The sequence below is a fragment of the Artemia sp. Qi Xiang Cuo genome, chromosome 5, assembly GCF_049724085.1.
Source record: "Artemia sp. Qi Xiang Cuo chromosome 5, ASM4972408v1, whole genome shotgun sequence".
Lineage (NCBI taxonomy): Eukaryota > Metazoa > Arthropoda > Branchiopoda > Anostraca > Artemiidae > Artemia > Artemia sp. Qi Xiang Cuo.
The window spans coordinates 20139311-20163566 of record NC_142798.1 but is presented as its reverse complement, the minus strand read 5'-3'; the positions used below and the strand labels follow the sequence as shown (position 1 = coordinate 20163566).

At 37.9% G+C, this 24256-nt stretch overlaps 2 protein-coding genes across 4 annotated transcripts in view; one reads left to right on the top strand and one right to left on the bottom strand.

Moving 5' to 3' along the window:
- LOC148951931 (uncharacterized) overlaps positions 1-19414 on the top strand; it is a 35466-nt gene extending 16052 nt beyond the window's left edge. The window contains exons 3-4 of the mRNA XM_089089412.1: positions 9267-9926; positions 18804-19414. Of these exons, the coding sequence (XP_088945538.1) occupies positions 9267-9926; positions 18804-19235 (1092 nt within the window). The 3' untranslated portion in view covers positions 19236-19414. The remainder of the gene's footprint in view (positions 1-9266; positions 9927-18803) is intronic.
- Positions 19415-20319: 905 nt separating this feature from the next.
- Positions 20320-24256, bottom strand: part of MED24 (mediator complex subunit 24) — a 110234-nt gene continuing 106297 nt past the window's right edge. For all 3 annotated transcript variants that reach the window (XM_089089405.1, XM_089089406.1, XM_089089407.1), the window contains exon 19: positions 20320-20578. In XM_089089405.1, coding sequence (XP_088945531.1) covers positions 20378-20578 — 201 coding nt within the window. In that variant the 3' untranslated portion in view covers positions 20320-20377. The remainder of the gene's footprint in view (positions 20579-24256) is intronic.

Below are 24256 nucleotides of genomic sequence, written 5' to 3'. Positions count from 1 at the left end.
AGTTGCAGATATTTGCAGATATGAGCTTGAAACCTATATAATAGGGTTTTCTGATACGGTGAATCTGACGCTGTGTCTTTCATTAAAATTCTTTCACTTGTAGGGGATGTTTCCCCCTCTTTAAAAAATCGGGTAAATTTTCTCAGGCTCGTAGCCTTTGATGAGTAATACTAAACTTAATAAAATTTATATATTTAGAATCAGCATTATAAACACATTCTTTTGATACATTTATTGACATCAAAATATTTTAAAGTTTTTAAAAGTTTCGATTACTATTGAGCCGTATCACTTGTTTTTTTATTGTTTTTTTTTATTACGTATATGTTATTACGTATATGAGGGTGTTCTCCCTTAGTCAATACCACACTCTTTACGTTAAAAGTAAAAAAAAATTTGATACACAAACCCCTTAATCACAATGGCCTTTTAATTATAATATATATAAATTTTTAAAGCACTAAAAAAAACTGTAGCGTAATGAGTGTGGTTCTGAATTGGGGGAGAACCCCCTCACATACGTAATAATTTCTTTTCGTTTTAAGTTCTAATGTTGCTTCTTACTTTCAGTTGAAAAAAACGTTGTTTTTTTTATTTAATTTCTGATCGTTTTTTAAATAATGCTTGGAAATCCGGCGCCCCCTTCATAGAAATGTCCTTTACCCCAAAAAAACTTCCTCCACGGAAAGATTATCCAGAGTAACCCCCTCCTCTAGCCCCCTCCCCCTCCAGAAAAAAATCCTTCCTGAAAATGTCTGTATACTTCCCAATAACCAATAAATAATACCGGCAAGTCTGGCACCCCCTTCCTGGCAATTTCCCTTCCCCCATGATAAATTCCTTCATGGACAGATCCTCCAACATAACTCCCAACCTACCCTTCTCTCCCACTACCAGAAAAAAACCCTCCTGAAAACTTCTGTATACTTCCCAATAACCAATACTATATGTTAACATTGGGTAAAGTTCATAACTTTTAGCCCTCCCCCTGGGGACTTCGGGGATTAAGTCATCATAAAAGACATATTTATCATATTTTCTATCATGTTGAACAAAATGTCTATCTCAAAATTTTGATCTAGGGACCTTGGGAAATAAATAAGCGTGGGAGGGGGCCTAGTTGCCCTCCATTTTTTTTGGTCACTTAAAAAGGGCACTAGAACTTTTAATTTCCGTTCCAATGAGGCCTCCCATGATATTCTAGGACCACTGGGTCGATACGATCCCCCCTGGGGGAAAAAAAAACAAAAAAAACAAACAAACAAACAAACACGCATCCGTGATCTTGGGCAATATGTATTGACATACAACACCCTGTCGAATATTGTTTTGTAAAGTTTCTTTTTCTATTTTAATTAATATGTCGGCAATTAATTTCACTTTTATTCCTAAACTTTTCTATGGTTGAGCATTTTTTCCAAGGTCAGTTGGAGTACTGCCACTTTTTCAACAAACAGGAGCCAACGGTTTCTTGCTATTCATCATAATTTGCATATTTTTTAAAGGATAGTGCACTGCTTTTTCACGTGAAATCCTTCCTAGTACCGCTGCAAACCCTTACACACACTTATCACATCTTGTTCACTTCCCGTAATAACATTTCCATGATCAAAGAATGCTGTAGAAAAAGAAATTCTCAGATACTTCAACAGTGCACATTTTCTCTTCTGATCAGGTGTTTCTTACCAATGCAGGATGTATCTCCACAGCTTCCTAAGGTAAAGACTGCTTTGGTAATCTTTAAATGGAAGCTGGAGTCATAATAAACACAATAGAGCCGACTCAGTAAAGCATGATATTTCTCTCATGTACTATTTTATTTGTTTATTATTATTTTCCCCAGGGGTCATCGAAGAGAACTGCTGGTAGTAAAAAGTTGGGGAAGGACTCATTGGATCCCAAATTCCGAGTTACAGTGGACCTTTTAAAAAACCAAAATTTTTGAATAGTTAACCCATCGCCCTTTCTACGCCTTGGTGCTCCTGGTCACCACCACCCTCGGAGCAATTGGACTGGTGCTTCTTCTAACTCCACGACCCACAAATTTGCAAATATAAAGGATTGAGTACCTTTTTTTTAATCGCGATAACTCGGAAATACTTTAGTCAATGGTGCGTGCGCTCAGCCTTTGGTTAATTGCATGTAAATTCTATATCCGGCCCCATTTGGTTAACAGTAAGTACACCGTATCCATCAAACCGTCAGTAACTGTTCACGAAATCCGTATTCGACACCCTTTGATCACCCGTGGTTACTCTCTGTCCTCGATCCCCTTTGGTATACTTAAGGTTAGAGAATATACGTATATGTATGGATGATGGCCTTATGTCTAATGCACACTACTATCCATATCCTGGCTATCAAGGACATAATTGAGGGGATGTCCCTAGCCTCAAATATATCCAGTTAACACGCTCTGAACATATAATTAAGATGTATTTCGCAAACTGTGAAGGATGACTATCTTCCGGGAAGCTATGACGTTGGTAAACTATAGGAAGAGAATTTGAGAGAAACTTTCCAGGAACAGTTGAATACTGTACTGAAGAGTTGAAAATTTGACAATGTAAAACATGGATGGAGTAATTTTAGGAAAATAGTTTGTTAGAAAAGTCCCTGATGGTGTCTTAGGAAAGAAATCTAGAAGCACAGCTAGGAAGATTTGCGAAAATGCTTTATGTTCAATAGAGACGAGGAGGGGCTTGTGTAAGAATCCTTTGAGGAATAGTACAGATCATATAAAATTACGAGGAATGGAAATAAAGCGGGAAGAGCATTAAAATATGAACTAAGGAGGTATGAAGTGGAGACCACAGATAAAATTGCCGAAGATCTGGAAAATGCAGCCAGACGGTATAAAGGTAAAATATTGTACTGGCATGTTAATAAATTGAGAGGGTTAAGTCAGTCTGGATTTGCCCCATATAAAGATAAGAGCTGATCCACAATTAGTCATAAGGAAAGAGAGAGAGAGAGAGAGAAAGAGAGAGAGAGAGAGACAGAGAGAGAGTTAAAACAATTTGAAAATGTTTTAAACCGTGATAGAGTTACACGAAAAGACATTGAAACGAATGAAAAAGTTTCTGAAACTTTATATGTGAAGGAGGATTTATTTTGTGAGGAAGAATTAGTGACAGTTCTATAAGAATTAGAAAAAAAATAAGTTACCAGGTAATAATAGTGTGGTAGATGGGTTTTTTGAATATGGTGTTTGTGAGTTTATAGATAAGTTGTTGAAGATTATGAATATGATTTTTGAAAAAAGGGAAGTAAATAGCGATTTTAAGAAAACTCTTATTATATTTTTCCATAAGAAAGATGAAAAGATTGAGTGACATTGTTTTACAAACATTTTTCAGATAGATCCGTTCTATGAGCCATTTGAAGGCAATTGGAGACCAAAAAATGTTTCAAAGATCTATGACCGACCATGCCCACAAGAGTTGCAGGGAAGTGGACAATTGAAACTTGTTCACATTGTATGAGCTTTATACGATGCACAAAACAGTTCAGAGCTGATTTTTTTTTTTTTTTTTTTTTTTTTTTTTTTTTTTTTTTAATGGATTGAGTAATATTTTAAATTAGAGAAGCATTCAATTCACAAATCCAATCATAACAATCCTATATTGCTTTTGCAAATTAAAAAAAGGGGTCTTTGAAGTTGAGCTTTGCCTCACTTCAGTTGTTGATCGCTGACACGCATAAGATTGAAAATGAAATCCTTTATATGATCTAAGAAAACCTGAAACCCTCAATTACAAGTACGAAAAATCTCTAAATGCGTGAATTTTCCCTATAAAATCCTGTTTTGTCTTATTTTTCAAAGAGAATGTCCCAAGAAAGACATACATATCCAAAAAGGGGGATACATTCCTCGAAATGCAAATACTGGACAAAAGGTGGCTTGTTTATTTTTTTCAATTAAATGAAAGTCTCCTTTTTCGGCAGTATCCTTTTTTTTGTCCCTGTGTGTTTGAATCAGGAATTTAGTAAATTTATATGTATATTTTTGCTTCGTTTTCTGTCACGTTTCTTTCTTGTTTACTTTCTTGAACTTTTGGTTACTATCTCTATTGTATATTAGATTAAAGGTATTCTGGTTATTTCCTGGATTACCCAGGATATGCCTTATTGTGCGTTAGGTTTTTTTACCTTTATTTTAATTTTTAGTTTCATCTTTTAGCTGTTTTAGTAATTGTAAGTCCACATTCTTATCTGTTTATTGCTGGTTTATTGTCTTTTTTCCTTTGCTTTGAAGTATACTTTTCAATTATGCAGGTGAAATTTTGACAGTACAGTTTCTTTTGTGATTTCAATTGCCCTCATATCCTTTTTCTTGGTTTTATCATGATTTTTTTTTTTCTTATGGCTGGTCAGTTTGGCTTCGATTAGTTTTCAAAATTGCTAAGACAATTTCTGAATAACAGAAAATATGAAATGTTTTGCAGAAATTTTTAAAGCAACGTCTACACAATTTTGAAGATATGGTTGTACCGAAGCTAGGCTTTGGCACAACCAATTGTTGGTTGTTGTTACTCAACCGTTACTGGGTACTTTTGGTAATTGTAGGGTACTCAACCGTTATGTCACTTAATAACATATATTGTGACATTAATATGATATTTTACACATTTTATTTATATTTGTTATGCATGCTAAGATTTACGCAGCGAGTGAAAGCTAATATATAGTTAGTCTTGATAATTATTTTTATTAAATTCAACCTCTCATATAAAACGATTGAAACAACCAACTTTTTCACGGTTAAAACATATTGTTCCTTTGCAATTACCACAAACTTGGGTTGATTTTAAACCATACTTTTCGCAAGAACATCGCAGCGTCGAAATCTTGCCCCTGCAATTATAGTTGAATGCTGAGAAAAGGAAAAAGGGTACCGTTTATCTATCTGAATACACAGGTCGTAATCCTCCTTGCCACTCAATCAAGCCAACTCCAAAGAATCAAGTTGAAACTCAACATTTTCTCACACTTGTACATGGAAGTACGCTCGAAATGAATGATACTTGCAAACATTACTTGTTGGTGGGAGCGTTTTGCCACTACATAATTCCCAGAACCAATTTCAGGATTTTACTGTAGCGAGCCTGGTCAAGAATTGTTTTATTTTCAGCAGCCATGATAAGCATGGCCTTCTCTCCAGCTTTATTGATTTTGCCTTTTTTAGAAGCAGAATCCAGTTACAGTCCGGCGATATCCTGGACGTTTTTATTCTTTTCACGTGGTTCAATGGTAAAGATTTTCCTATAAAATAAATTCGAGTAGTTGAATCGCATTCGAGAAAGGAATAGAGGAAAACAATTTTGTCGCAAAGCGTGTCACCGAGTTTCAAATGGCTGCCAATATGTCCCACATCGACTTCCAGTTTTCTGTGAGTTCGACTAGGAATGGAAAAATATTGTTTATAGTCTCGCTTCGCGTGGTACAATAAAAGGACTAGTATATCCGTATATTATTCCTATTAATCCGTAGCTCAGCATCGGCTGGCGACTGGCACACTGAACTACGTCCCATTGTCGACGCATTTGGTGCAGATAACCACGTCCGTGCTATAGCTCTCCCCAGAAAACAATGAAGGGCCCCACCACCTAACATGTACTGAGGTTCATCAAAGCTTTTCAGCATGCAATCTGTCTTTGGTTGTAGATTTCCAAATTCGCACCAGATTGGATTGGCAAGCACATGTTTGTCCGCAAAAGAGGTTGCAGCTTTCTTGCTGATGATGAACCTTCACAGTGAGTACTCCTTGAAGAGGAGGTTTAAAGGCCCAGTGTCGACTAGCTTGCACGATGCTTTGGCTTAAGGCAGGTATTTCCAGTTTAAAATCTTTGCTCATGAAAAAATGGTCGAGGAAGAACTTTAGAGCCTGTGGCAGGTTGTCTGGTGTCTGTCTTGAGTAATGCATTTTATGTTGCCCTTCAGCAACTCAGCAGCTGCGCTAATAATGTTCATTTTCTTCTGGTTTTCGTCAATGTCATTTGGCCGTGCATCAAAGTGTCTCAATAGAGCATGAGTCATGGGCCTTTATATGACAGCACTAGCCTCACCGTCGGTCTCTGCAATCACTACTCCATCACTAAACTTATGCTTGATAGAATCTTTGTGTAAACTTCGCTATACACAGGCTCTTCTGAGTCACCAAGAAACTCATTTGCTGTGTTGACCAAATCACAAACTGTTAACTATTCGTCATCATTCGCTTCAAAGAACATTTTGTCAGATGCTTTTGATTCAAACTTGCTGTGACATGTTTTGTGGTGCACAAAGTCTGCTGCATGCCGTCTAAATTCGCTACTAGAATTCGAACCTGAACTTTCTCAGAATAGGGATCATTCTGTTTTTGACAAAGTGCCACTAGTGTCTCACCGAACTCCGTTGTACGAGCGCAAAATCTGTTTCCTGTGAGTCTTCATGAAAACCACTCTACCCGGACAAAATAAGCAATCGGTTTCGAAGTCAAATTGTTGTGTAAGGAGACTAGAACTCTTACTTGGAAACTCATTTTGCTTGGCTGAGAATCGAAAATGCTGGTCAACGCTTTTTGCATTTGTGTAAGAGCTTCGGTATGACTTAAGACAACAATCCCCCACGACAGTTTGTTGTCGCTTTTTGTTTGATCTGTTTATGCATCTCCCTTAAACTTGAGTTACAACAACTTTTGGCTTCAACTTATAAAACTCAACTTTTTGATAGTTAGAGTGTGACACTCTTCGAATTCGGAATCAGCATATAATTTTTAGTCAGGTAGTAAAAGAATCATTTATTTAGCAATTTTTTAGAAGCCGAACCACAGTTTTATTAGACTAGTAGCCTAGCGTTACTGTTAAAAAGAAAAATCATTAACTATTTCATCACTAACGACTATCAAAAATAATTCATTGTTTTGGTATATATTCACAGAAATCTATTGCATAGAAATCTGACATGAACTATGGGATACGTTTTGGTCTGATGGTCCATTCCATAAATGACCATAATGAAAATGAGGTACGACATATCTATATGCTTGCCGTTGGAGTGAGGAGGTGTCTTAGTCCCCCACCTCCGTCCCTACACTTACAAACTACATTGATTATTTGCATCGTTGTGATTTCAACATGGTATGACATAACATCCTCGCCTTTCTACTAAAATGTACGTATATATAGATTTTCTTCACGCAACGGACTAATACCAGTATAATCAGTTTTGTCAACCCTATCATAGACAACCCTGCAAACATGCGCTTTTTTGTGATGACGCTTCTCAAATAGAACAAGCTGAAGACTAATAAAAATAAATTTTAAACTCGTGAACAAGATTTTGTACTACGTTGCCAAAGACCTTCAAAGAGGAGGAAGCTATTCGCACTTCCGTCTTTTGGGCTGGTTGCAAACAACAGAATTTTGCACGATTAATTCACTTAACCATAAATGGAGATTCAATGACGGTTAACGTCTTTATAATATATGGCGGAACAATATTCGAATTATTTACTAATTACCATAGACTTCAAGGCAGGAATGATTGCGATACTAATGCCTATACTTCGTCATAAAAAAAAACAAAACAAAACAAACAATGACTAATTTGATCAAAGAAACCAAAAAAAAAACAATTAATGCATATCTTTGATATTAATAATGATCAAAAACTTTTATTTTATAACGTAGGCTACTCATTTATTTTACAGTAGATTTATTTTATTAATTTAGTAGCTTTGTACCTTAATTCACTGTCAGTTAATTGATGTATTAAAGGGATAACCTAGGTCAAGTTTAGTAACATTATAGCCAAGTTGTGCCAGGTCAAGAAGGAGATATGTTCGATAGAACATATACAAATATAGCTCAGAGTATAGGTTATCAGAAACGGGCCAAACTACTACAATTATTCCGAACATGTTTGTTCTTGATTGTCAAAGAAACCATTTTTCGGATTTTTTCCATTCACTACTACTCTTTCCATTTTTCTCAATGTCTGGTATTTTATCCATGGCACCAATTCGGAGGTAGGATAAGGGGGAGAATATTTGCCTCTCTAGCTTTGGAAAAATACGTTTTTTTTATTTTCATTGATAAATACCCTTTTTTGGTATTTTCACTGGAAAATGTCGACAAATTTACTCAACCTAGATTTCGAAAAATATATTTTGTCCCCCCACCATTTTCGTGAATCAGTCCCCGGCACTCTATCCTCACTTAAAGCACATTTTTATATGCCTCGGTTTTTTATCTTTTTTTATGTTTAAGGGACCCTTTTAATAGAGAAATATTTCAGCCTCTTCCATGGAAAAGTAAGCCTTTTACGGCAAATCTGTACATTTTGGAGTTCTTCTCAGTTTCTTTTTTTCTTTTCACTGATAGCCGCAATTGATATAAACTTAAATGCATTCTAAGAACAGACTGGCTATACAAGACGTATGAAACAAAGAGAAGAAAGGATATAATAAATGGAAATTTGATTTGATTTTTCATTTATTATATCCTTTCTTTTCTTTGTTTCATAAATGATATAAACTTTATCATAATTTTGAATAGCACTTTGCAAAAACAAAATGTAATTAAATCTTTAACACCAAAAAGCATGCACTTCAAGATATATACGACTTCCAAATATAACGGAGACACGTTGAGGGAGAAGACGATAAAAGAACAACAAAATTTTTCCTGGCTAACTTAAACTTGCTCAAAATTAAGCATTTGCCATCATTTTACTTGCCACCTAGTAACGTTAAACTGCAATTGTTCATAAATATTTTTCACTGGGAATGTAATTTAATTCTGCGTGACCAATTCGGCACTGCTCTGGGCGGCCGGAAAATGGCTGTTCAGTACACTTTTCTTCTCCTAATGTTATTTGAAGCGTTCCGCCTCATCAGCTTCAACGATATCTCATTCATTTTTACTTTATGGGACCCAATAGGCACATACAATATCACGGTAAGGGGGAAATATCTATTACTCTAATTTTAAAATCAAGAAGCTATGTGAAAATTTATGAGTTTTTTTTCGGGGGGGGGGGGAGGGGTAAAGGAATTTAGTGAATTTACCTGCTGCATACAACCCATTCCCGATTTTTCTAACTACAAGTATTTTGCTTTCTTTGCAACTTTTAAGCAAGGAAGAAAATTTTTAAGCCTTTTAAATTAATGAGGCCTCCATTTATGCATTGTTGTTATATAGATGAGCGACCTCTTTTAACTCACTAAAGCAAGGAAAAGCTTCAGATTGAAAATACTTCAACTGTTCTTTTTATTATTTCAGATTCCTGCCCAACGTTTCACAGGAGCTCAGCCAAGACAGTTCATTCAAGCTCCACAACAATTCCTTCAGGCTCAACCTAGACAATTCGTTCAAGCTGCTCAGCGTCCTACTCAATTTGTGCAACAAGCACCCCGACAGCAGTTTTTACCTCAATCATTCCAAAGACCAGTAGCTCCGCAAGGAAGGCAATTACAGCTACAACCCACCCAATTTCAGCCCCGACAACTTTCTTCACAGCCACAGCAAGTTCAACCTGGACAGATTCCCCAGCAAAGGCCAGTTCTTCAACAGCCTTCAGTGCAACAGCAGGCCCAACTATTTAACAATCAGCAGCTCCTACAACAGCAGCCTCAACAGCTTTTTCAGCGACAACAAACAGTTCAACAACCTCAGCAAGTATTACAGCCCCGACAAATAATTCGCCAACCTCAACGACCTCAGCAAGTTTTTCAGACCCAGCAACTAATTAGACAGCCTCAACCTCCTCAGCAAGTTTTCCAGCCCCAGCAAATAATTCGACAACCCCAACAAGTAGTACAACAGGCACCGCAATTTCAAAGCGCGATACAACCGTTGTCATTAAATCAAGCAGCTCCCATAGATCAAACCCTGCCAAGACAAGCTATACCCCAACTCATTCTACAAGCTTCAAAAGTTCAGGTAAGATTAAAAGGCTACACAGTACTTGACCCGGACACAAAATTAATAAACCCCTAATTTGATTTAGCTAAACTGGTTTTTCTACAGCGTCAAACCTTCACATTAAGTTTGAATTGGAAATCACAAGCTTACATTAAAAAAAAGCAGATTCTAAACTTTCGGGAATAATTCTGGAAATGTCGCTATTGAAATTCAGAATCAATTTTTTTTTCTTCGTGAAATATTCATTTTGATTCCTATTTGTGGATTCTGCGAGGTCAATCTCGGACAAACCTAAGAGTGGTGGAGGAGGGGGGTCCTTAAGTTCTTTTCCCTATGATATCTACCATAAGAGGTTATCAGGTTTCAGCAAAACCTGGCGGAAATTAAGAGAGCTAATTTCAACATTGTATTTTTTTTGGTCTGGACCTGATTTTAGAGGCTGCCTATATTCTTGTCAAAATAGCATCTACCACATGGTTTAAGCAAGTGTCCCAATAATGCGTTTTGGGGGTCCATGTCCTACCTGACCTCTGTGAGGGGTAAGGGAAAAGGAAATACTTAAATTCTTGTCATTCAGTACATCTAACACAAGATTACGTCAAAACACAACCAAATATGTTGGGAAGTAATCCATCCTCCAAGGGAGGAAGAGGGTCCTTATATTCTTGTCAACACACCTAAGATATTAGGTTCTGAGACCTCAATACAGTTTGATGGAAAATGAAAGCTACTGTCTTATATCATTTTAGGACCCGTAGCGGATCCTATCTCTTTTAGAAGTGGAGGGGGAGGGAGTATACATTTTTGTAATCAGGACGTATAATTTAACGGGTTGTCAGATTTCGACAAAACATGGCAGATAAACGAGAATTAATTCAAAAATTGCACCCTTTTGGGGTCCAGATCCAATGTAACCTCTTTAGGAAGGGAGGGAGGCTAGGGCTATTTTCTAGCCATTAGGAAAACTACAAGAAAATACAGTAAGGACACAATGGACTTACTGAGACTGACAGCTAGTATCCTAAGCCCTTCAGGGGGCCCGAGCCTATGCAACCTCAGTGGGGAGGTGAGGATACAATCTTCTAGTCATTAGGATATTTATAAAAAAAATAATGTAAGCTTAACCAAATTTAGTTTGAAGTCATAGCTAATGTTCTAATTATGCATTTTCGAACTACGAGAAGGATTTTAACACGCGTGAGAGGTTGAGGAAAGGAGGATCTCTAAATCCCTTTCATCAGTAGATCTACTAGGAAGAGGAGTCGAACCCAAACCAAACATCGCAAGAAGAAAGGGACGGGCTCACAGTTGTACTTTTTCATGGTCTGCATATCATCTGGTCCGTGTTGGAGGATAGTGGTTTCAAAACATCCTCAACAGCCTAGGCAGGCTGGCGAAGTTCCATCATACCTAGCAAGAACTACAGTTGCAATTTCGGGTGCTTGTGCTTGACCCTATTTAAGTGACCAAAGGGCTACACTCTTGTATTTGTGTAAATCAAAAGGGCTTATTGGATCCGAATTAATCGTGATAGGGATAAAGAATTAAGGTATTAGTTACACCTTTATGGGGTTAAGAGTCTGACCTAATAACATCTAGACCAATTGCCGCTGGAAAAAATTTTATACAGGCTTTTAGGTCTTGTTTAATTTTTCTTTCTTTCTTTTTTTTTTTTGGTTTAGGCTTATCTCCATATCCACAAACCAATCGTTTCTCGGACTGTCCATGAGCATAGAAAATAATCAAGACCATCAATTCAGTAATCAAAACAGGAACTTCATGCATTCAAAGATTCGTAAAGAGCAGTCTTTACTGTTGCTTTGTATGAGTAATACCTGTTTATGAAGATGTCTACTTTCAGCGTACACGGCATGTTCCGGCGTCTTCCCCCCTTTAAAATTCCTCCCGTGGAAAGTTTACGGCCGAAAAATTCCCGAAAATTTTTGTATTATCTGTAACACACGCGCAATATTGTACATTGAACATGCTAAAGAAACTAGTCAAACAGGTTTCTTTCAACGGACAATTCCTATGCTGAGGATTGTAAACACTGATTTATCACTGCGTTTATAATATTTAAACTTTTGTTTTTTTGGGGGGTTTAGGGGCACAAAAAGGTACCTAGGTTAAGTTACGTATTTAATATATGTTCTACTTTACAAACCCCCCACCCTCCACCCAAAATAAAGGCTATAGTATATTCTACATCATATATTCTACCTGAATTTAGGAATATAGGTAGAATATTCCAAAATTCCTTCTTTTCTTCATTATTCTATTTGTCATACTTTCTTTTTTGGCTACTCAATTTCGTAGATTGGGTGAATTTTCCGCAGGGGGGGGGGGTCTTTATTATTTTCTATGTATGCTATCTATATTTCTTACAATACTTTCCTTTCTTTTTCCTATCATTCCTATTCCTATCCCTTTTTGCTTTGAGGGTTGTAGCTAAATTCTGGGTCTAGGGCTTTGCCCTTAGTTTTTTTTTGTCATTAAAGCACTTTCATTCAAAATGACACCCTTTCCTAAAGTTAAAAACATGAGTCACTGAGTCCACAAAATTATTCAGACACAAAAACGTATAACACAGACAGTACAAAAAGCAAATTATGGATAACAATATAATAGAGTAATTAGCTTAGATCGAAAACGATGGCGCATATGAACCTCTCAGGAGAGAACTCGATCAAATTGTACATTGCATTCTTAGATGTCTTAAAGTTAAAGCATTTTATAGACTCTTTAATATGTACTTTCAGATTTGCGAAACATGAAAGATCACTTCAGACATCAAAAACTAAATATTTTGTTTAGAAGGCGATTTACGTTGCTCCATATTAAAAGACACGCCCTTCGTATCGAAGGAGTTGTCGTAAAAACTTCAGAAAGGCTCATTTGAATGGAAACTTATAGGTCTGGTGCCTCTTTTAATAGCTGAAAGTGATGGGCGATCCACTACCATCCCTCTCACGCCCGCCATTTCCCCAGAATCATTCAATAAAAATTGGGAGGCAGCCCTTGGGTGTAACGCAGTTGAAAGTTCTGGAAGTTAGGTCTTGAAGGTTAACGACCACGCTAAAAAACTTTAGGGTAAGGGTTGTAATTTATACCCTGGGGGCATATAAGTTTTATATAGAAAGTTGTTGTAGAGATTTCAAAAAGGGCTCATTTGTTTTGAAATTGAAATTGCCCTTTTTAATAGTCGAAAGTGATTGGAGAGTAATTGACCCGCTCACACCCACCATTTCCCCAAACACATTAAATCAAAGTTTAGAGACAGCCATTTTGTTCTCCGTAATTGAAAGTTCTGGAAATTAAGTATTTAAGGATGACAAACCCCCCGAAGCCCCCAGGGCAAAGGTTGTAAGTTATGCCCTGGGGGCATAAAAGGTTTTTATAGATAGAACCGTCGTAAAAACTTGAAAAGGGGCTGATTCAATTGGATATTGAGAGGGCTAGTGCCCTTTTTAATAGTCGAAAGTGCATTGGAGGGTAACTAACCACCCTCTCACGCGCACCATTACCCCAAACACATCCAATCAAAATTTTCAGATAGCCTTTTTGTTCAATGTAGTAGAAAGTTCTGGAAATTAAGTCTTTGAGGATGACACCCCCCTCCCAGCCCTCAGGGCAAGGGTTGTAAGTTATGCCCTGGAGGCATATAAGGTTTTTACTAAAAAAACTTAGCTTTGTCGTAGAAGGGCTCATTTGATTGGAAATTAAAAGGGCTAGTGCCTCTTTTAATAGTTGAAAGAGATTGGAGAGCGACTAACGCCCCTCTCACGCCCACCATTTCCCCAAACACATCCAATAAAAATTTTGATATAGCCATATTTTCAATGTAGTTAAAAGTTCTGTAAATTATGACTTTGAGAATAACAACCACCCTCACAGCCCTTATGCTAAGGGTTATAACTTATGCCCTGGGGACATTGAAGGCGTTTATAGAAAGCGTTGTCGTAGAAACTCAAAAAGGGCTCATTCGACTGGAAATTGAAATACCTAGTGCTCTTTTTAATAGTAGAAATGATTGGAAGGCTTGATATTTTTATAGAAAAGATCGGTTTGGGTGTAATGTATGAATTTTTGTTGTTGTTGTTGTTCAGACCAGGGCACTTCGTATCGAAGAGGTTGTCGTAGGAACTTCGGAAACGGCTCATTCGATTGAAAATAGAAAGGGATCATGCCCTTTTTAATAGTCGAAAGTGATTGGAGGGCAACTAGTCCCCCTCCCACGCCCACCCTTCAATTTGCCTTTATGTTTAAAAACTAAATGTTGCCTTAAGATTAAATAAAAATGCACTCTGTTGATGCTAATTCCCAATAAGGCATCTCAGCAATATCCTTGAGTATCCCTGAACGACTGAGGGTATTATGTTCAAACTTTCGGGGCTACTTCTGCTTTTAAAATTTAACCAAGTTAAAATAGCGTAAGTGTATCCAAGCTATCAAAGAAAGTAAGCAGATTCACTTTACTGAAAAAAAAAACAAATGAATGTGCATTGTCTTTTAATATACATATGCTGATATTTAGTAATCAAAATGTTAATATTATTTGATTTATTAAAGTTATAGAAGTAAAAAGCATTTATATTTTTTCAGTAAAGTGTAATGTTCTGGCCTTGGGAAGGCATAGGGGTTTTGAGCCCAACTTATGTTAATTTCTGCTCGTTTTGAGTTTGACTCGGTTATTTAATATAATCTCTGTTCATTTTGGGTTTCATTTATTTATCGATGCTGATTTGTGGTAGTTTCATGCTTGGTAAATTATTTGACTTTATTTTTGCTCATTTTTTGTTTAATGGAGTTCTCTACTTTTCTTTGAAAAACTTATTTTGTGGAAAAAGTTTTTAAATTAATTTTCCTATAAATATAACAATATCTACTTATGAACAAGCCACACCAAGAAGATAGACCATGGAGTAAAACGTTAATGAAAAACTTACAACAGCAAAAATCACAAGAAAACAATACTAAAATATTAGGATCAAACCATGATAAGGCGACAATCGCCGATTCGCCGTTACCGACAGCCTATTGTGTAAATCAGTATCTCATAATAAATAAGCTCATGATTGGCAGGTGAAACTTTTCCACTATTTTCCGATTCCGACATCAAAGAGGAAGATAAAGAAGCCATTACTTGTACTTACTTGTACTTTTTGCACGTTCAAGCCGCATCCAGACTCATCGTGGCGCCCAGTAGATGACGACATGTCTCCTTCCATAGGTTTCGCTCGAGGGTGGCAGGCTCCACAATTTCCAGCCATTGGCGATCCCGACGACGGCCGTATTTTCGGAATCCTCCGATTGGCTCCAGATCAGACTTAACTGTTGCTAGCCACGTCTTCTTTTTGCCTCCTGCCCTCTTCTTCCATGCCAGTAATGGTAGACATTTGAGACATTTTTTGCTTATATCTGGTCTGGTCGTCATCTGGTCTGCGCAGTGTTTGGCCAAATCATATCAGTCTCCTGTGCTTAACAATGTCAGAGACAAGTGGGCGATCCCCACACCTTCTCCTTACTTCTTCGTTCGAGATTCTATCTGAGAGGCGGATACCCAGGATATAGCGCTGACATTTGCGGCTGAATATATTCAAGCTCAACGCTTCGGCTGCTTTAAGTGACCACGTTTCACATCCATAGAGGAGGACAGAGAGAACCATGGCTTCATACACTCGGAGCTTTGTGTGTGGCGATATTTCGCTCCGCTTCCAGAGATACTTCCGTAGTTGAAGGAAGACACTCCAGGCTGACGATATGCGGCTCTGGATTTATTGTGAAGATTCGCCGGCACGGTTTACCATCGATCCGAGGTTTTTGAACAACTGGAAGTTCTCGATCTGATCTCCATTTAGGGTCACAGGGGTTTCATCCATCCCATCTGTTTGCATAGATCTTGTTTTCGGTAGGCTTATTTGGAGACCAGTCGAAAGTGCCCTGACTGCCACGTCAGTTATCATAGCCTGGGCTTCTGCAACGGGTTCAGCAAGCATGTCCACATCGTCAGCATAGTCAAGATCTGTGACGGAGAGGGACGGGTTCACTGCAACGCCTTTATACTTGTCCAGGACCCTGAGGATCCAATCGATGACGAAGTTGAACAAAGTTAGTGAAAGGACACAGCCTTGACGTAGGCCTACACCTTCCTCGATCAGGACAAGATCTGAAAGATCGGCATCGACTCTTACCCGGGCCTTTGTTCCAGCATAGTATGCCTTGAGCAGATTTATGATCTTGTCTGATACACTGTCCTCTTTCATTGATACCAATATTGAATCACGATGGATCGAATGAAACGCGATAATGAAGTCTATGAAGAATTGGATTGTTTCTTGCTGGTGTTTAAACCGGTGTTCAAGTATCTGTCGCAGGCTAAAAATCTGGTCACAGCAACCCATGACCGGCCTGAATCCCGCTTGGTTGGGTCGAGTTCGGCTGTTTCTGGTGTCGCTGAATCTATTTAAAAGTATGACTGCGAACAGCTTGGCCGCAATGGGGATATACCTCAGTAGTTTTTGCAGTCCATTCGGTCTCCTTTTTTGAATATAGGGACAATTATTGAGGTCTTCCAGTCATCTGGGATGTATTCATTGTCCCAGCCTTCGTTTATCACGCTCTGAAGTTCATCCACTGCCACCTCGGGGAGAGCTTTCAGTAGCTTGGTAGGAATCCCATCTATTCCTGGGCTTTTATGGTTTTTCAAAACTTGGATCGCCTTAATTACTTCATCCCTTGAGGGTGGGTCCGTACCTACATTTTCATAAGCCTGGTTGTGCGGGGAGGGGGGGGGGGGGCTCTGCGGTGCTGTAAGTGGTTGCTTTTGATTACTATTGTCTTCTGGTCTCAATAGCTCTTGGAAGTGAACTCGCCATCTTTCGATACGCTCCTCGCTGCTTGTGAGTATTTTCCCATCCTTCGCCTAGAGCGAGGGGTTGGTAGTTTGCTTCTTCTTCCCAGTGCATTCTCCAAGTATCTGAAAGAGTTTCCGTGTATCGTTCCGTGATGCAGCTCTTTTCATATCACTGGCAACATTAGACCAGTAGGCATTTTTGTCAGCTCTTGCCGATTTGTGACATTCTTGTCGTAGCACTTCTTGTTGGTCATTTCTTTTTCTTGGCAGAGAGTTTGAGTGTCTTTTTTTAGATCCATTTCTTGGTTTTACGCTTGACAAACTCAAGTATGTTTGAGGCAGCTTCATTGATGTGGTCCTTGAATTTTCTCCAATTCTTCTCAATCTTTATCTTGGGGCAGTTGGGGCACTGATCAGTCGGGGTTGCCTCATCGGTGGCATCTTGAAGGACAGCGAAGCGGTTTGAGAGTTCAAGGACAAATGCTCCTCGGCACTCATCTACTTTCAGCTTCAACACGTCTACGTATACATTCCCATGTATACGTATGCCACGGCTTGTGTCTAAACCAGGTGTTAGCCACAGCGAGATTGTTCTGCATTGTGAACAGCAAAAGCCTGTTTCCATTTGTGCACCTGTCTCCGAGGCCGTGCTTGCCGATCGCCTTTTCCGAGTTATTCAGCTTTCCCCCGATTCTGGCATTGAAGTCACCTCCAATTAGGAGGATATCTTTCCAGGGAATATTATCAATGACTGTCTGCAGGTCACTGTAAAACTGATCTTTTTGCTGTGCAGTGGCATCTCTTATTGGGGCGTAAACGCTAAGGATAGTCAGATTGTTCGTGCGACCTTTAATTCTTGCCCGTACGATTGTCTCAGACACAGGTTCATATTTGATGAGCCCAGTGACTGCTTTGTGGGACAACAGGATACCTAATCCTGATTGGACAGATCCATCTAATGGTCCCGAGTTATAAAAAGAGACCACCTTCCCAGCCGAGGATTCAAGGGTCAAGATGTTACGTCCATTTAGTCTCGTCTCAGAAACGCAAAGAATATCAAGGTTATAAAGATCAAATTCATCAGCTACAATAGCTTATGTCAATGAACATTAAATCGAGCACAGGTTCCAACAGCTGATATTCAGGCCTTGTCTGCTTGATAGGACGGTAGCTAGCATACTTTTCGACGAGAGCGCCATTCTCGTCGCATCGCATAATACCGGGGATGCCGTAGCCAAACTTTCATCATTATATTTGTCATCACCATTGAGCGTTTCTTGGGGATAAGGTACACCACAAGGTCCCCAGTCTTGCGGTCACCCGAAGCGCGTTGGCCATCACCTTGCTCGGCGTGGAGCTCAGTGATGTTTACACCCTTCACAACTTTGGGGTGCGCTAGCGGATTTCCTATGCTGCCTAGGGACGGAGGGTCAAGCCTCATTGCCTGGATGCCCACCACCACCGTGGAAATTTCCAGGCTTAGCTAGCCTTTTGCTCCTACCTAGAATCAGCAATAGGCTTCAGAAGGGAAAAGAAGCCATTTACAATATCGGAAATAAAAAGATTGAATATCTGATATATTATTTTCTTAAAAACTGGGTAAAGGCAAGAGAGGTAAAGAGCTGAATTATCAGAAAAGGTAGAACAGAGCTTACCGAGGGCAACACGATTATACTTACCCCTATTGGGTACGCTTTTAAAGTAATAGTTTCGTATGATCTATTCCTATGATTAATACATTAAGTCAAAACCCACAGGGTACCTCTTTTAGTTTTCTCTAATTTTATCTACTTACTATTTAATTAAAAGATTTAATCAATTTTGCTTCTGGTCCATACTAGGCTTTGAGTCATTAAAAAAAAACTTTCCCAGGCGTCCCTAAGCATTACACCACTCTCTATAGCCACTTATGGTCGGTTTAACTCAAAACAGTCCACACAGCGGCATTTCTTTAATTAATTTCTTCAATTAAGCTTTTTTTTGAAAGGTCAAATTTTTCCAGTAAGTTTCAAGATAGATACTGTTGTTAATTTATTTTATAGGCACCTGCAGTACAAGCAGCTCCGCAAACCGTCCTGCAGCAAAATGCCATTACAGGGAATACTCAACAGGTTTCCCAGCAGCTAGTTGCCGGTCCTACGCCATCTATGGCTGCACCACCAGCAACACCACAGCAAACGATTAATGTGGCCCAGCCACAAACGATACCGGTAACACAGCCAGCTGCTTCACCTCCAGTACCAGCTCAGCCGCAGCAGGCGCCATTACCCCAACAGCAAGTTCTTCCTCAAGCCCCACCACCTGTAGTTACTCCCGCACCAGTTAACGCAGCTACAACGAGGCAGCCCCTGCGAAGAGTACCTATATTCCCACTTCGAGGAAATGGACTAGACGAACCACAATCTGGCATATTACCTTTACAAAGTGAAACGAACGATCCCAATTTAATATTCCCTAAATTCCCACCGTTCTAAAAGTTATGATCAAACTCATATCTTATTTTCTGCCGCTTAAGTAATCTAGTGATCGTATTTAATAATGTGGCAAAGTCTTTGTTAAAAGGCAATTACCTCATCGAGTTTTCCCGAATCAAACTTTATAAAATCAATATTTCTATGTTATTTTTTTATACAAATAAAGAAATTAATTATTATGTTTTATTTTGACAACAGCAGCAACTTACTTCTAAAATCTAGAAAATTTCTATATCCAGAGGGCATGGAAAAACAACGCAATATATTTCCCAAGTTCTTACATCAAGCACCATATATCTGCATATCCAAATAACAAATGGCGCTTTTGACATTTTTGTAATATTACAAGAAAGCAAGAATAAGACTCTTAACGTTTATCATATGAACACTTTTTCAGGATTTGACTGAGAAAAATTGCAAAGACCAAAGCATGTAGCTTAATAGACAGGTGTTAGTTTGGTTTAAAATACATGAAATTAATTCAAATAGACTTTGTTGAATAATGATGATATTCTGAATATTGAAATACTGAGAGTATAGAATTACGCATATGCAAATATTCCCGAAGAAAAGAGGGGAGGGGGGGGAATCTTGGAGCACAGTAACTGGTTTTCGAAAGATCACAAATGCAGCATTTACTTTTGAGCCAGACAATATCAGTATTTACTATTCATCCGCGGGTGAACGTTCCCGCAAGGAAGGCTCTTGGAGCAAAGTAATTGGATTTTGGATTGACTCAAATGCATCCTTTAGTTTTGAGTACGACATGTTGGTTTCAGAGCAAACTAACCTGCTTGAAGTTACTTCCCTTTCTTTTATTTTGCTTTTTGGGTATTCATAGAAGAGTCAAATTTTAGCAGCGAGCAGAAAAAAGAACAAAAATAAAGGAAAAACCAAACATTTTTTAAGTATACAAAGTACTAAAATCGCTAAAAAATACACTGCTACCTCGTCGAGGCATCGAATTATGTTTTACCAGAAGTTAGAAATTATGTTTCTCACCTATGTTAATTGTTCTTGGATAATTTAGTAATGAATGAATACTCTTACAGAATGAAAAATTAAGCCCAAATCAATCATTAACAAACGAAGGGTAATATTTATTATAAAATTCACAAAAAAATTATTTTAAAATACAATCGTCAGTCAACTTTCTGAGGAACACTTACTTCAAAGTTTTGTGCAGCTTCTTCCGAGACTGAGAATTTCAAAGAGGCTGCAGTTTTTTGCCGACAGAGAGTCAGGCAAGCTCTTTCTCTTCCTTCTTGAGAATGAGAATCATAAAGCCGGACAATTCTACTTGTGGGTATCATATGAGGTAAAATAAGTACCAGTGAATCAACCTGAAAGAATATTATTAGAATGTTTAATATTCGCTTTTTCAACCACAAACACATGTCCATTGAAACTTTTAAAGATAGGGACCTCGTTTTTTTCGATTATAAAAGAATTTATTAGGATGAGCGATAGAGGGTTGCAGTTGATTGCAAGATAAAAAATTACACAAATGATACTATATCCAAGTCTCTTTGTTATGCAGTGAGAAAAGAAAGGCATTAAAGAGAAGGAAAGAATGAGAGAGAGAGAGAGAGAGAGAGAGAGAGAGAGAGAGAGAGAGAGAGAGAGAGAGAGAGAGAGAGAGAGAGAGAGAGAGAGAGAGAGAGAGAGAGAGAGAGAGAGAGAGAGAGAGAGAGAGAGAGAGTGTGTGAGAGAGAGAGAGTGTCAGAGAGAGAGAGAGAGAGAGAGAGAGAGGGAGAGAGAGAATGCTATGGGTTTTTCTTTTACTGAATGGCCGAAGCATTAGAGGTTGCTCCCTCATTAGAGGTTGCATCATGATCATGAGCCTCACCGGAAAATTTATAGGAGGGGGAGAATATCCTACTAACAGCTTTGTTTTCAATGATTTTAAATGGTAATATTTCTCTGTTCCTTTTTAAACTAAGTTTAGTATATCATAATTTTTTCGGTGTATGAAACACCTGAATCAGCTAGGAAATTTGCCCATAAACAAACAAGATTAACCTATCACACGTACTAGACACAAAAACATTCTTTAGTTAAGAAAAATAAATATAACTGAAATGTAAGAAAAAATAAATTACTAAAGAAAAAATAAGCACAAAAGGCAAAAATCTTAGCTCCTGTAGAGCGCTCCAGCTGAAACTAGATTTTTTATTTATTTTTTTGGAGCAATTTTATGTCAGATGTAACATATGCAAATAGGTGCCTAATACTTAAAGCTGAACAGAAGAAACGGGTGCGACAAAAACTGGCTAGAAAGGTCGCTAACCTTTAGCTGGACGGAAATGATGGCGGTACATACATTACATTCCAACATCCACATTACCCAATGTGGTTTTTCCTTACTCAACCAGAGGGCCCTAGCAGTATGGGAATGCCGGAAAATACGCTTTGACAGGAATAAGAGCAAGACAGGTATGTCATCACGTGACAAGTATATAAGGAGGGTGTGACCCCTGGTTGGTTCTGAAATATAATTCATCGGAAATTAGGGAATTTACCTAAGACAAGAAGTCAGGCCTAGAACGAATTAGTATTACTGTTTATAAATATATTGTTTATGTTCAACCAACAGAAAAAAAATGCAACTTAGGGTAAGCATCCACGCAGCGGTGCAGTTTGAGGGGGGGGGGTGTGGCACCATTAACTGGTAACTAAAACTGTCAATCAAAGCGAATATTGATGCTGTCTGCGAGGTGACAGGGTAAAGTATTCTCGAATCCTCACCAACAGTACAAATTTTTTTTTTCGGCTATTTTGTCAAGATATCAAGCTATCTGATGAGAACAAATAAATCCTTTAAACCCTCTTCTTAAAGAGTGGTCAAAATGGTATAAATATAAAGAAGAATTTAGAATTAAACAAGACGTAAAAAACGAAGTGTTGAAATGGAGAGTTCTATTCGCAAACTTGAAGCAGAATTTCCCAATATTAACGAAAACTAATAGTACCCCACTTACTCCATAAAAAGCAATATTTTGCCTACAATTCAGTTTCGATGTGTAGCCTACATATCAATTAGTTCGTGGCGACGAACCGTAAGTAAGGAGCGACCCGGCTCAATAGTAACAGAAACTCTAAAAAACGGAATTTTGATACAAATAGATCAGATGAATCAGATTGATCAAAAGATGCATAAAGAGAATCAAATTATTATTCTGATTTCAGATGTATAAGCTTTATAAAGTTCAAATTTACCCATTAAAAGTAACGTAACTTAGAAAATTTGCCTGATATTCGAAAAAAGGGGGAAACACCCCCTGAAAGTCACAGAACTTTAATGAAAACCCCACCATCAGATTCAGTGTATCAGAGAACCCTATAGTAGAGGTTTCAAGCTCATATCTGCAAAAAAATGTGGAATTTTGTATTTTTTGCCAGAAGAAAGATCACGGATTCGTGTTTATTTATTTTTTTTCCAGGGGTGATCGTATCGATCCAGTGGTCCTAGAATATCGCGGGAGGGCTCATTCGAATGGAAATTAAGAGTTCTAGTGAACTTTTAAAGTGACAAAAAAATGGAGGGCAACTAGGCCCCCCTCCCCCCTGGCTCATTGTTTTTCCCAAAGTCACCCGATCAAAATTTTGCGATAGCCATTTTGTTCAGCATGGTCGAAAAATATAATAACTATGTCTTTGAGGATAATTAATCCCCATAAGTCCCCGGGGGAAGGGCTGAAAGTTAAGAAATTTGCTCAGTGTTTGCGTACTAGTATTGGTTATTGGGAAGTATACAGACGTTTCACTAGGGATTTTTTTCTGGTAGTGGGGGTTGAGGTTGGGTCGGGGGTTACGAGGGAGGATCTTTCCATGGAGGAAGTTTTCATAGGGGAAGGGACACTGCTATGAAGGGGGCGCCAGATTTCCCAGCATTATTTAAAAAAAACGACCAGAAATTAAAAAAAAAAGTTTTTCAACTGAAAGTAAGGAGCAAGATCAGAACTTGAAACGAACAGAAATTATTACCTGTATGATTCGGTTCGCCCTCTAGTCAATACCTCGCTCTTTACGCTAAAGTTTTTTTTTAGTACTTTCATAAGAGCTATTTATTCTAACTAACGGCCTTTGTGATTAAGGGGTCATTCTTAAAGAATTGGAAAAAAAATTGAACTTTAGAGTAAAGAGCGAGGTATTAAGCCATTTAACCAAAAAAAGTAAGCCAGTAAGCCATTTAACCAAAAAAAGTAAAATTAATATGTAAACTGTGTTTTAATTATTCATGTACGGTGAGCCAAAATCAAAACCTGCATTAATTTAAAAACGTTCAGAAATTAATTATAAAAAAAAGTTATTTTAACTGAAAGTCAGGAGCGACATTAAAACTAAAAACGAACAGAAATTATTCCGTATATTAAAGGGGCGGTCCCCTCCGCAACGCCTCGCCCTTTACGCTAAAGTTTGACTCTGTCTCACAACTTTATTTTTTAAAACAATATAAAACTTTAGCGTAAAGAGCGAGGCGTTGAGGAGGGGACAGCCCCTTTCATATACAGAATAATTTCTGTTCGTTTTAAGTTTTAATGTCACTCCTTACTTTCAGTTAAAAAAACTTGTTTTTTTTTTATTTAATTACGTTTCAGAACGAAAAAGCAGAGTAAGTGTTACTAAATTCCTCTATCCTTGCTGTCATCAGCTGTTGCATCTCTTTTATTGAAAATTCACAACACTAAAGACAAATTTTTAGGCGAAAGTTTATAAATGGATTTTTCTTTAATGAAATTGAAAGATTTTTGTAGTTCTTTTTTGGGAAGTGTAATATTTAACTTTGAAAATTTCTCAATGCACGATGATGGTGATAAAAAGTGGGGATATGTCCAAATTAATCCGACAGTTACACTGAACCGATTTAGGATGAATTTCAAGTTAATAAGCGGATACATAAACAGGGTTACCACCCCTATTGATTTATCACTATTTCTAGTGATTTTTATGTTGCCTAATAAAAATCACTGAATAAGCACATAAATCACTAGAATACTGAAGAAAATCACTAAAATCTA